Raw genomic sequence first — 14,278 nt, 5'->3', positions numbered from 1 at the left:
AACCGTCAGAGACTCCTCCTCACTCACCACATTCAAAACATCACTGAAGTCTCACCTGTTCAGTACTGCCTTCAACCACTGAAGGTCACCTCACCTTCTGTCTCCTTTCTCTGTCCGTTTACTTATTTATCTATTTATTCACTTCTCTATGTTCTTTAAATCCCTGTAAAGCGTCTTTGAGTGTATGAAAAGCGCTATATAAATGTAATGCATTATTATTATTATTATTATTATTAATATGCCTGCTTACTAGTAATCAATAGACATAAATGATAAATTTCAAAAACAACAAATGATATAATTATCATTTGATATCCAATATTATTCACACATCAACCTGATGGAACATTAAGTGCCAGAGGCAACAAGTAGTTGAATGTGTAGTCTGAATATGTATCATATTAACAGTGACAATTAGCATAAACATCATTGAAAAAAGGAGAACTAATTTCAGTCTATGTACTGAAAATCACTTTAGATAAAGAAGATTTTAAAATGATAATATGAAACCAAATACTAATACATTGTCTGCATTCCTTCTGCATGCTTGTAAAACACACTTATCTTTGTGAGTTCATTATTGGCTGTTCACTTTACCCGGTGTAACAGTGCAGTCACTGTGAAGGGATGAGGTGGTCTTCAGCCACCAAAAGACTTTAAAGGAGGACGCTGTTCATGTACAACACTGTGTTTATGTACTCCCAAAAGTGTATCAAAGCTCAGATCCATAGAAATAAAAGAAAAGGCAAACAAAACAAGCATCAGACTGCACAAAATAAAATACGGACAAGGCAAACAGGTGAGGCATTGTTTCGTTGCTTAAAGTAGATCAATATCTGCACTTGCAAGCCAGGAATCCTACCTACTTTCCTCTGGAGCTGCAAGGATCATCTTACGGCCTGCAGACAGACTGTCGCCAATATTCACTGACAGACAACCTATTCCACCTCTGCAAAATTCATGCACATCTTCATTCTTTGTGGTTCACTAAGATAGGGTGAGGAATTTGCACCTAAATCTTCAGTGCTTTTTGTGTGTCCTTCAAAATGTTTGTTTGATACTGCTCACAGTTTTAGTTTCATACGGTCTTTTTGTGCAATCAGTAACAGCCAGAGCCCCAGTCTGGCTACCTTCACTTGGATACCAGTTCTCTTCAGCGGTGAGTTGTAATTCAGTTGATATTTCTGTAAAATAGCGTGGTGATTAATTTTGCAGCATTTGGTTGTAAATTGTTGATGTGCTGAGAGCATCCTTGGCCGCCTGTGGATTCGTATGACATGAAGAAATTTTCAGCAATTCATGTTGGCATTTAGCAAATTACTTGGGCCCTGTGAACATGATTTGAATGTATTACGAAAAAAATCGTGTTATCCACTATGTTCTGATAACCACCTGAGATTTTACACGTCAGTAAATTTCAAACAAGAACTCTCTCAGTGAACAAGATAAATAGCCACCATTTAATCTCAACATTAATTGTTCACTATTCTTACCAGCAAAAATGTATGAGGAGTGCACAATTAGTTTAGTTTAGTATAGAGAAACAGCATGGAAACAGTTCCTTTGGCCCACCGAGTCCGTGCCGACCAGCGATCCCTGCACATTAAACAGTCCCTTTGGCCCACCGAGTCCGTGCCGACCAGCGATCCCCACACATTAAACAGTTCCTTTGGCCCACCGAGTCCGTGCCGACCTGCGATCCCTGCACATTAAACAGTCCCTTTGGCCCACCGAGTCCGTGCCGACCAGCGATCCCCACACATTAAACAGTTCCTTTGGCCCACCGAGTCAGTGCCGACCAGCGATCCCCACACATTAACACTATCCTGCACATGCTAGGGACAACTTACAATTTTAATGAAGCCAAAAAACCTACAAGCCTGTGCATCATTGGAGTGTGGGAGGAAACCGGAGCACCCAGAGAAAGTCACGGGGAGAACATACAAACTCTGTACAGAATCAAGCTCGGGTTAAATAGCACAAAACAAATTACAAAAATAAAGGCATTTACTGTACTTATAATTATGCAGGTTTTCACCATGTCAATGAGCCATGTAGCGTGGAAACAGGTGCTTCGACCCGACTTGCCCACACTGACCAACATGCCCAATCTACACTAGTCCCACCTGCCTGCGTTTGAACCATTTGCCGCTAAACCTATCCTGTCCAAATGTCTCATAAATGTCATGATAGTACCTGCCTTCAACAGCTCGTTCCATACACTAACTACCCTTTGTGTTAAAAAGTTGCCCCTTAGGTTCCTATTAAACCTTTCCCCCCCTCACCTTAAGCCTATGTTCTCTGGTTCTCGATATGGTACTCAACAATAAGTGGGCCAACAAGTAATTTTAGAACTTTGGGAAATGTTAGAAATTTAACTTTCATTTATACTTTATATTAGCAGCTGGGAATTGTATTAAGTGCTTTAATTGATAATCCTGGAATTTAACGCTGGATCCATTCATAGGTTCATACGTTCATAAGTTTTAGGAGCAGAATTAGACCATTTGGCCCATCAAGTCTACTCTGCCATTCAATCATGGCAGATCTATATTTCCCTCTCAACCCCATTCTCCTGCCTTCTCCCCATAACCCATAAGCTCTGAGACCCTTACTAATCAAGAATCTGCCTTAGAAAAATATCCATTGACTTGGCCTCCACGACCATCTGCGGCAAGGAATTCCATGGATTCACCACTTTCTGATTAAAGAAATTCCTGCTCATCTCCTTTCTAAAGGTACATCCTTTTATTCTGAGGCTGTGGCCTCTGGTCATAGACTCTCCCACTAGTTGAAACATCCTCTTCATCTTCTCCACATCCACTCTATCCAGGCCTTTCACTATTTCGTAAGTTTCAATGAGGTCCCCCCTCATCCTTCTAAACTCCAGCGGTACAGGCCCAGTGCCTTCAAATATTCATCATATGTTAACCCAATCACTCCTGGGATCATTCTGGTAAACCTCCTTGGGACCCTCTCCAACGGCAGCACATCCTCCCTCAGTTAAGGGGCCCAAAACTGCTCACACTCTCCTGAAGTGAGCATTTGTGCCTATCTGGCATTTGACAGAGCATATCAACCAGAACAGTGGCCTGGTTTGCCTTCTTCATTATCCCTTTGTAACGGCAGAAATGCAATTTTCCTGTCAGATCCAAATCTTTGACTCAAATCCCTTTAAACAAAAGCATCTCAAAGTCAAACATGAAATGAAAGATACCTTACATCAGAGCATTTGACAAAAAAAACCCAAACTTTTTGACAATTCAATTAAAAGTTATATATGTTAAGGTGAAAAAGGTATTGGATTCAGTGTTTTCCTTAGTTGAATTTTCACTAGTTTAGTTTAGTTTAGAGATACAGCCCACTGAGTCCGCATCGACCAGCGACCCCAGCACATTAACATTATCCTGCACACACGAGGGACAATTTACACAGAGAAAACATAGAAAACTTAGAAAAATGGGTGCAAGAGTAGGCCATTCGACCCTTCGAGCCAGCACCGCCATTCAATGTGATCATGGCTGATCATCTAAAATCAGTACCCTGTTCTTGCTTTTTCCCCATATCCCCTGATTCTTTTAGCCCTAAGAACTAAATCTAACTCCCTCTTGAAAACATCCAATGAATTGGCTTCCATGGCCTTCTGTGGCAGAGAATTCCACAGATTCACAACTCTCTGGGTGAAAAGGTTTTTCCTCATCTCAGTCCTAAATGACCTATCCCTTATTCTGAAACTGTGACCCCTGGTTCTGGACTCCCCCAACATCAGGAACATTTTTCCTGCATCTAGCTTGTCCAATCCTTTATGAATTTTATTTGTTTCTATGAGATCTCCTCTCCTCCTAAATTCCAGTGAATACAAGCCCAGTCGACCCATTCTTTCATCATATGTCAGTCCCGCCATCCCGGGAATTAACCTGGTGAACCTACGCTGCACTCCCTCAATAGCAATAATGTCCATCCTCAAATTAGACTAAAATTGCACACAATATTCCAGGTGTGGTCTCACCAGGGCCCTGTACAACTGCAGTAGGACCTCCTTATTCCTAAAATCAAATCCTCTTGCAATGGCCAACATGCCATTAACTTTCTTTACTGCCTGCTGTACCTACATTCTTACTTTCAGTGACTGATGTACAAGCACACCCAGGTCTCGTTGGACCTCCTCTTTACGTAATCTGACACTATTCAGATAATAAACTGCCTTCCTGTTCTTGCCACCAAATTGGATAACCTCACATTTATCCACATTATACTGCATCTGCCATGCATCTGCCACTCACCCAACCTATCCAAGTCACCCTGCAGCTTTGTGTTATCCGCAAACTTGGAGATGTCACATTTAATTCCATCGTCTGAATCGTTAATATATATTGTAAATAACTGGGGTCCCAGCACCGAGCCTTGCGGCACCCACTAGTATCTGCCTGCCATTCTGAAAAGGACCCATTAATTCTTACTCTTTGTTTCCTGTCTGCCAACCAGTTCTCTATCCATGTCAATACCCTACTCCCAATACCATGTGCTTTAATTTTGCACACTAATCTCTTGTGTGGGATCTTGTCAAAGGCTTTTTGAAAGTCCAGATAAACCACATCCATTTGCTCCCCTTTATCTGTTCTACTTGTTACATCCTCAAAGAATTCCCGAAGATTAGTCAAGCATGTTTTCCCCTTCATAAATTCATGCTGACTTTGACCAATCCTGTCACTGTTTTCCAAATACACTGCTATAACATCTTTAATAATCGACTCAAGCATCTTCCCCATTACCGATGTAAGGCTAACTGGTCTATAATTCCCCGTTTTCTCTCTCCCTCCTTTCTTAAAAAGTAGGGTTACATTGGCTACACTCCAGTCCACAGGAACTGATCCAGAGTCGAGAGAACATTGAAAAATGATCACCAATGCATCCACGATTTCTAGGGCCATCTCCTTGAATACTCTGGGATGCAGACCTTCAGACCCGGGGATTTATCTGCCTTCAGTCCCAACAGTTTACCCAACACCATTTCCTGACTAATGCGGATTTCCTTCAGTTCCTCTCCCACTAGATCCTCGGTCCCCTAGTATTTCTGGGAGATTGTTGTGTCTTCCTTCGTGAAGACAGAATTAAAGTGCCTGTTTAACTGTTCTGCAATTTCCTTGTTTCCCATTATAAATTCACCTGTCTCTAACTGCAAGAGACCTACATTTGACTTCACTAATCTTTTCCTTTTTACATATCTAAAGAAGCTTGTGGAGTCAGTTTTTATATTCCCGCAAGCTTTCTTTCATGCTCTTTTTCCCCCCTTTTAATGAACCCTTTTGTCCTCCTCTGTGAATTTTAAATTTCTCCAAGTCCTCCGGTTTGCTGCTTCCTCTGGCCAATTTATATGCCTCTTTCTTGGATTTAACATTATGCTTGATTTCCATCGTTAGCCACTGTTGAGCCAACCCAGTTTTATGAACTGGACCAGACAGGGATGAATAATTTTTGGAGTTCATCCATGCGATCTTTAAATTTTTCCATTGCATCTCCACCGTCAACCCTTTGAGTATAATTTGCCAGTCTATCGTAGCCAATTCTTGTCTCATACCTTCAAAGTCTCCTTTCTTTAAGTTCAGGACCCTGGTCTCTGAATTAACCATGTCACTTTCCATCCTAATGCAGAATTCCACCATATTATGGTCACTGTTGCCCAAGGAGCTTTGCACAACCAGAACGCTAACTAATCCTTCCTCATTACACAATACCCAGTCTAGATGGCTTGCCCTCTAGTCTGTTCCTCTGCATATTGGTTTAAAAAACCATCCCGTATACATTCCAGAAAATCCTCCTCCTCAGCATTGTTATCAATTTGGTTGGCCCAATCTATATGTAGATTAAAGTCACCCATGATAACTGCTGTACCTTCGCTGATGCATCCCTAATTTCCTGCTTGATGCTATCCCCAACCTCCCTACTGCTGTTGTTGGGCTGTATACAACTCCAACAAGCGTTTTCTGCCCTTGGTTATTTCACAGTTCTACCCATACCAATTCTACAGCATCCAATCTAATGTTTCTCGTTGCTATTGCGTTAATCTCCTCTTTAACCAGCAACGCCACCGCACCTCCTCTTCCTTTCTGTCTATCCTTCCTGAATATTGAATACCCCTGCTTGTTTAGCTCCCAAGCCAATTAACCTACAACCCTATATGTCTTTACGTGGTCAGGGGGAGAACCTGCAAACTCTGTATAGACAACACCCATAGTCGGGATTGATCCCGGTTCTCTGGCACTGCAAGTGCTGTAAGGCAGAAACTCTGCCGCTGTACCACCAAATTATAAATCAATAAGGGGAATTAAAAATGTATACTAATTTTTCAACTTTTTATCAATCTATTAACTCATGATTCATAAACATAGCTGCTATGAAGGACTTGTCAATGTGTGTAAATTCAATTATTGTTTATATTCGATTAACAAAGGTTCTGATGAATGAGTAGTCTACATTCTGTAATTTCAATGCTGCCAGATTAGCATTAAAAGACTGTATGATTTGAAACTCCATTTTCACATTAAATTTACCACAACTGCCACTTCTTTCCAATATGAAGCAGTAGTTAGAAAATGTGTGTGTCAGTAGACATGGGCCAAATTCTCCATAAAACAGCAAAAGTATCTTAATACCATCTTCTTTAGATTTTACACTTTAGTGATACAGCGTGGAAACACTTCGGCCCACTGAGTCCATGTCGACCTGTACACTAAGACTATTCTACATATTCGGGACAATTTAAAATTTTACCGAAGCCAATTAACCTGCAAACCTGTACGTCTTTGGAGTATGTGGGGGCGCGGGGGGGGACGACTGAAACACCTGGAGAAAGCCCACGAGGTCACAAGGATAACGTATAAACTCTGTACAGACAGCACCTGAGATCATGATCGAACCCAGTATTCTGGCACTGTGAGGCGGCAACTCTACCATTATGCCACTGTGCTGCCCTTGTACCAAATACTTTAAGAGTCACATTCCAGGTGACCACATTGCACAAAATTGCTTGATTAGCTCATGAGAGGAATAGGTAGGGTAGGCACACTGAGTCTCTTGTCAGAGCAGAATAATCGAGAACCAGAAGACATAGGTTTAAGTTGAGGGTGAACAGATTTAATAGGAACCTGAGGGGTAACCATTTCACACAAAGGGTGGTGGGTATATGGAAGGAGATTGCCAGAGGAGGTAGTTGATGCAGGTACTATCACAATGTTTAAGAAACATTTAGGCAGGTACATGGATAGGACATGTTTTGAGGGATATGGGACAAACACAGACCAGTGGGACTAGTGTAGACAGGACTTGTTTGTTGGTGTGGGCAAGTTGGGCTGAAGGGCCTGTTTCCACACTGTATGACTCCATGACTCTATGATGTGTTACAAAAATAACGTTATATTGTCTCAAAGAGCCACCTTCAAATTGCATGAAATCAGAATCCACTATTCAAATCAAATTTTTATGTTAAAAAAGCCCACATAAGTTCAACATTCTTTCTTCTTTCTAATGATATAAAAGCCAAGTTTGATTGGAACTTACTTAGCACTAATAGAATGATTGAACTAAATATCACTAATATTTAATTTACATTTTTCTGTTTTGTCTGTGTGATACTAAAGTAGTCTTACTGAGGTTCTGGGTTCTTGTGTTACATTTAGTGTTAATGAGTTCTGGCAATGTGAACAAAATGTAGGATTACATACTTAAAATCAAGATGTGACAAAAAGCTGCATCAGTTGGAGGGTGTCAGAAAACGTCAGTTCACAGAAAACTAATTAGTGCCTGCTATAGTATGCATTACATTTAAAAGAAATCCTTGCAAAATGAGAAAATTACTTTCAACAAATGAGAAAATCTTTTCACAAGACAATTCCCCTAATCTATCTTTGCAATGTTACACATGGTGTAAAAAAGCCAAAGAATGAGTGGAATAGTTACAATTTCTAAACTATTAAAAATGCAGTCAGTGCAATTTTCGCCAGTAGAACTAATACCTAATGTGTGCAAATTATTCTGTGAGATTTTAAATGTATTCTTTGTAATTTCCATCACACATAAAATGTTTATTGTCACACAGAAATATTATTCTTTGCCATGCAAGACAGTCTCCATCTAATATGCAACAATTCAAAGACAATATATTCATGTGCATAAGTTCTAGGAGCAGAATTAGGCCATTTGGTCCATCGTCTATTCTGCCATTCAGTCATGGCTGATCTATCTTTCCCTCTCCACCTCATTCTCCTGCCTTCTCCCCATAACCCCTAACACACACTTTCTAATCAAGAATCTGTCATTCTCCACCTTAAAAATATCCAAAGATACCAATATTAATCGGGTAGTATGACTATTTGTATATTTCCATGAAAAAGAGTGGTGCAAGATGATGAGTCAATTGGCCTCGTTCTGTATTGTATTAAACTGCTATTGCAAGACACCTAAACATTGAATAAATCTTACCATCATGTCATTCGACAACCTGGCCCATATTTTGCCAACTGCAATAAAGGTAAAATCTTCACATTATTACACCGTGAAAGTGAGAGCAATATTACGAGACTACATGTACATCGATAGTTGAGTCAAAAGTTAATAAACGCCTACTCCTCCACCAAGTGTGCAGTTGATAGTTGCAGATGGAAATCTTTTTTAGGGCGGCACAGTGGCACAGTGGTAGAGTTGTTGCCACACAGTGCCAGAGACACCAGTTCGATTCTGAGCTCGGGTGCTGATTGTGCGAGTTTACACGTTCTCCCTGTGACCGCGTGGGTTTCCTCTGGGTGTTCTGGTTTCCTCCACATCCCAAAGACGTATGGGTTTGTAGGTTCATTAGTTGCTATAAATTGCCCCTAGTGTGTAGGGAGTGGATATGAAAGTGGGATAACAAAGAACTAGTATGTATCTTGAAACTAAACTAAACTAAATATGGAATTTATGTCATCTGATACAAAGAACATAGAATATAGAACAGTGCAGCACAGGAATGAGTACTTCAACCCACGACATAATGCCAAGTTAAACTAATTTCATCTGCTTGTGCATGATCCATAGCCCTCCAGTCCCTGCACTTCCATGTGCCTATCCAAAAGTCTCTTAAACACCACCATCGTATCTACCTCCATCACCACATGTAGCAATGCGTTCCAGGCCCCACCACTCTCTGTGTAAAAAAACTTTCCCTGCTTACCTCCATTAAAATTCCCCCTCTCACCTTATAGCTATGTTCTTTGATATTGGGCATTTTTATCCATCAGTCCAGAAATTAAGACAGATGTCATTTCAATATTAAATCAGAATAAAGCTAAACAACTTGCAGATCCACATTCTTCTAGACACGTCTTTTCTTGGAAAAAACATTGCACGTTTTTGGCTGACCTATTTCACCTATTTGACTCAAGAAAGGGAGTTACATGGATAGTGTTTGATTTGTCACATGGGCAACTGCATAGTGAAATTCTTGTTCCATATTTACACATGTGGACGCCACCATATTTTGGTGCCATTTCAACAGTCCAAAGTCTGGTGGGCCCACATGCTCAGTCTACTGGAACGGTTCCCAATCCTGGTAAGGCTCCTGCTGGGCCTTCATTCATCGCCCTAGACCCGATTAGTCTGCGAACTGATGTCCCTCTCCTCACCCTCCATCTTTGTGTCCCGGGGGCGCCTCCTGCAACCGACCTTGAAACCACCCTTACTACACATGCACATTATTTGCAGATTGTCCTGTGTGACCCATTGGTAAGATATATTCTCCCCTTTCCTCCCCTCTCCCAACAGGCAAGAGGTAGAGAAGTCTGAAGATGCACACCTCCAGATTCAGGGACATTTTCTTCCCAGCTGTTATCAGGCAACTGAACCGCCCTATCACTAACTATAGAGTGGTCCTGAGCTACTATTTACCTCATTGGAGACCCTAGAACTATCTTTCATTGGATTTTACTGTACTTTATCTTGCATTAAACGTTATCCCCTTTGTGCTTTATCGGCAGTGGACGACTTAATTGTAATCATGCATAGTCTTTCTGCACACACCAAAAAAGACAATAAAATAAACAAAAGTAAAAAATGGTCAGGCCGACCCCTTCAACTCCAAGCCTGTGTTACCACATGGCCAAGTTCAGAGTAATCTACTATTCTTACACTCTTGTACTTTGGTATGACTGTTCCTATGTCCAGTAAGATTTTTACTGAATTGCATGCAAAAACTGAATTTTGCTGTATTTCGGTACATGTGACAATAAAGTACCATTGAACCATTAAGAATGTTAAGGTGGCAGAGAGGCATAGTTGGTAGAAGGGCGATCTTATAGAGGTGTACAAAATCATGAGCAGAATAGATCGGGTAAGTGCATAGAGTCTCTTGACTCAGAGTAGGGGAATCAAGAACCAAAGGACATAGGTTTAAGGTGAAGAGGGAAAATAGGAATCTGAGGAGCAACTTTTTGCACAAAGGGTGATGGGTATATGGAACGAACTGCTGGAGGAGGTAGTTGAGGCAGGCACCATCATAATAGTTAAGTGACATTTGGACAGGTACATGGATAGGATAGGATAGGATTAGAGGGTTATGAGCCAAGTGCGGGCAGGTTGGACTAGTGTAGATGTGGCAATTTAGTCAGCATGGACAAGTTGGGCTGGAGGGGCTGTTTCCATGCTCTATGACTATGACTCTATGACTCTCACCTAATTTTCCATGCCTTCCCACCAGCATTATTCCAAGTGAACCTGAGCAATAAACAGATTGAATTCAATGGATAAGGTGGTCAGAAATCCCGCATTGATGGTAACATCTGACCCATCATCCTGCTAACCCTGATCACATTAGTTTAATTTAGTTTAATTTAGAGATACAGTGCAAATACAAGCACTTTGGCCCACCAAGTCCGTTCCGACCAGTGACCCCTGCACACCAGCACTGTACTACACACGGCGGACAATTTACGATCTTTACTATAATGCCAATTAACCTACAAACCTGTACGTCTTTGGAATGTGGGAGGGAACCAGAGCACCCGGAGAAAACCCACACGGTCATGAGGAGAATGTACAAACTCCGCACAGACAGTACCCATAGTCAGGATTGAACCCAGATCTCTAGCGCTGTGAGTCAGCAACTCTACTGCTGTGCAACAGGAACGTCTCATTTAATAAAATATCAATAGACAATAAGAAAATTGACTGAGGTAATACATAAAAGCTTAAGGAACAGTAATCCCAAAAATAGAGGTTGTGATTAAACAGGTCTATTCAACAATGATTAAGAGTAATTGAAATCAGGGTACAATTGGATGGTTATTGAGACTCGTACCACATTCCTTCAAGAGTACATTTTTTACATCCTCAATCTTTACTCAATGCTCATTTATTCATCTTGGAATCATTCCCTCTTCAAAACTAAACAATGTGTAATAGAATTATAAAAATGCTACAACACAATGTTACAAGTTAGCTGTTGTACAGAGACATCTTCCCAATCAAATTTCAGTCTTCAAACAATTGGTTTTCTTAGTAATCAAAAGTGATAGAAAGTAAGAAATGCAGCTTTTAGTTCAATTTATTAGAAAGCATGCGGCAAGATGTCAAGAAAAAACCATGACAACTATATTGTCACTACTTCCTACATGGATACAGGACTTGGAAACATCATTACTTTTGTTGCTAATTTCCACTGTTCTCGTTTCAGATTGTCAATCTCTGGTTCTTTACTTTCGAGGTCTCTCTCCATCTCAGGAAGTAAGCTGGCCACCAATATCCATTGCAAACCTACAGGCCCCCACAGCTATGTTGATGTACTTCATTCCACCCTACCTCCTGTTTCTCCATTCCATCTTTCTGGTCCCTCTTCCTCCATTGCACTTGCTGTGATGATGAGTCTTTCCACAAGCTGCTTCTGTCGTTTAGTTTAGTTTAGAGATACAGCATGGAAACAGGCCCTTCGGCCCACTGAGTCCGCGCTAACCAACGTTCACCCATTCACTAGTTCTATGTTACACTATCTCACTTTCTGAGCCTACACACTAGGGACAATTTACAAAAGCTAATTAATTTAGAAATCTGCACGTTTTTGGAGTGTGGGAGGAAACCGAGGCACCCGGAGAAAACCCACGTGATCGCAGGGAGAACAGACAAACTTCACACAGTCAGCACCTGTCATCATGATCGAACCCAGGTCTCTGTTGCAGTAAGACAGCAATTCTACCGCTGCGCCACTGTGCCGCTCTTACAGTGCTACTCTTATTCTTCCGTGAGTAGAATGTGCTGTAAGATTTCTCAAATAATTTTTAGAAAACTTCTATTTATCAATTTTGATTTCAAAGCTTGCAATCCCATTCAAACTTGTGAATTTTGGATGAAAAGAGGGTACTGAAGGATTAAAAGGTATGCTTATATTGCATGATCAGGCTAACCTGATAATTTACAAATGATTGTTATTCATAAGGCAGCACGATGGCACAGCGGTAGAGTTGCTGCCTTACAGCGCTAGAGACCTGGGCTCAATCCTGACTAAAGGGGCTGTCTGTATGAAGTTTATACATTCTCCCCATGACATGCGTGGGTTTTCTCCAGGTGCTCCGGTTTCCTCCCACACTCCAAAGACGCACAGGTTGGTAGGCTATTTGTCTTGGTAAAATTGTAAATTGACCCTCGTGTGTGTAAGAAATGTTAGTGCACGGGGATTGCTGGTCGGCACAGACTCAATGGGCCGAAGGGCCTATTTCCGCACTGTATTTAGATAAAACTAAAAAGTACAATTCAATAAACCTTCAATGCATGTTTAATTTATATCACATCTACCATACATTACTGGGAAGAGATAGATTTAGATATTAATTTCAAATGTGAAATAAAAACGTTGTCAAATATAGACATTGGTGGGATTATTGAGTCATATTCTCAGTAAAGAAGTGAAATCCTGGAAATTTATAATCATAAGGGTGGCATCAATATTTGTAGCACAAACAGCTTCATTTCTTCCTAATCAGAAATGGCAACTGGTATAGCAATCTAAACAAAATTTTAACAGGTAGAAGATGTTGCAAAGACTTCTCGTGGGGAATCTAAAGGAAGAAGTAATTTACACTGAAAATATTTGCTCTACTACAAAGTCACACAATTAACAGAAACTGCTGTTTTTCCACCATTAGATGTTGCCAAGTATCACTAAAATGTTGGCCTCCACTACACCATCTATAAACTGCATAATTAACAACTGGAGAGTCAAAAGATATCCTTAACCATCAGTTGTGAAGCCATCATTCTCCTGAACCCTCAACATAGTTAAAAGTCCCAATCTGCACACAGTTCCATTCTCAGTTCTAGAGCCCTGTAGCTCTAAAACAGCACTGATTATTTGCTTGAGGTCTGTGCGGCACAGTGGCACAGCGGTGGAGTTGATGCCTTACGGCGCCAGAGACGCGGGTTCCATCCTGACTATGGCTGCTATCTGTACGGAGTTTGTACACTGCGTGGGTTTGCTCCAGGTGCTCCGTTTTCCTCCCACATCCAAAGATGTACAGGTTTATAGATGAATTGGCTTCAGTAAGTTGTAAAATGTCTCTAGTGTGTAGGATAGTGTTAATGTATGGGGATCGCTGGTCGGCGCGGGCTTAGTGGGCAAGAAGGGCCTGTTTCTGTGCTGTATCTCTACATCTAAAGCCAAGATGGTGCAATTGGTGCAAGTGTTGCTTGACCAGCAGAGCAGCCTGGAGGAGCGAGTGGTCACAATTGAGGACTATAGTAGTGTTGTGTTGTGGTCCTTGGCCAACAGGGGGATAGGCATCTACCAAGCCAAGGGTAATGCTGGGAATATATTTTCTGATTTGAATAGACTTTGAGAGGGACTTGCAGAAAGTGATGTTCCCATGCTCATACTGACCTTGTTTTTTAGTTGTAGAGCTTTCAGTTTTACGAAGTGTTGTCAATGAAGCTGTAGTGAGAGGTGCAGTAACTTTTGTAAATAGCCCTCATGCTGCACAAAAATGGGAGTTCGAATGCCAAGGAACCAACATTTAAGTCAGTGGAAGCGGTATACATAAGGTACACTGCTTAATTTATGACCATGTCAAATATTATGGTAACAAGGAACTACAGATGTTGGTTTCCCAAGGAAAGACACAAAGTGCTGGAATAACTCAACAGGTCAAGGAGCATCTCTGGAGAACATGGGTAGATGACCTTTTTGGATTTTGGGACTCTTCTTCAGACTGATTGCAGAGGGAAGCAGGAAATAAAGCTGGAAGAGAGAAGGAAGATGGACAAA

The 14,278-nt window shown here is 41.1% G+C and overlaps 1 protein-coding gene across 21 annotated transcripts in view; it reads right to left on the bottom strand.

Annotated features, from left to right (window-relative positions):
- LOC144597286 (uncharacterized) overlaps positions 1–14,278 on the bottom strand; it is a 301,061-nt gene that overhangs the window by 264,577 nt on the left and 22,206 nt on the right. For 10 of the 21 annotated variants that reach the window (XM_078406426.1, XM_078406425.1, XM_078406431.1 and 7 more), the window contains one exon: positions 8,479–8,516. The exons of 3 other annotated variants lie outside the window; for them this stretch is intronic. In XM_078406426.1, the coding sequence (XP_078262552.1) occupies positions 8,479–8,484 (6 nt within the window). In that variant the 5' untranslated portion in view covers positions 8,485–8,516. Of the gene's footprint in view, positions 1–862; positions 1,329–8,478; positions 8,535–11,668; positions 11,716–14,278 lie in introns of those variants that run through there. 8 more of the 21 variants (XR_013547719.1, XR_013547721.1, XR_013547723.1 and 5 more) reach the window with 4 other exon arrangements.

This window comes from Rhinoraja longicauda, chromosome 10, assembly GCF_053455715.1.
Source record: "Rhinoraja longicauda isolate Sanriku21f chromosome 10, sRhiLon1.1, whole genome shotgun sequence".
In the NCBI taxonomy this organism is placed as follows: domain Eukaryota; kingdom Metazoa; phylum Chordata; class Chondrichthyes; order Rajiformes; family Arhynchobatidae; genus Rhinoraja; species Rhinoraja longicauda.
This window is presented reverse-complemented; position numbering and strand designations above follow the sequence as displayed.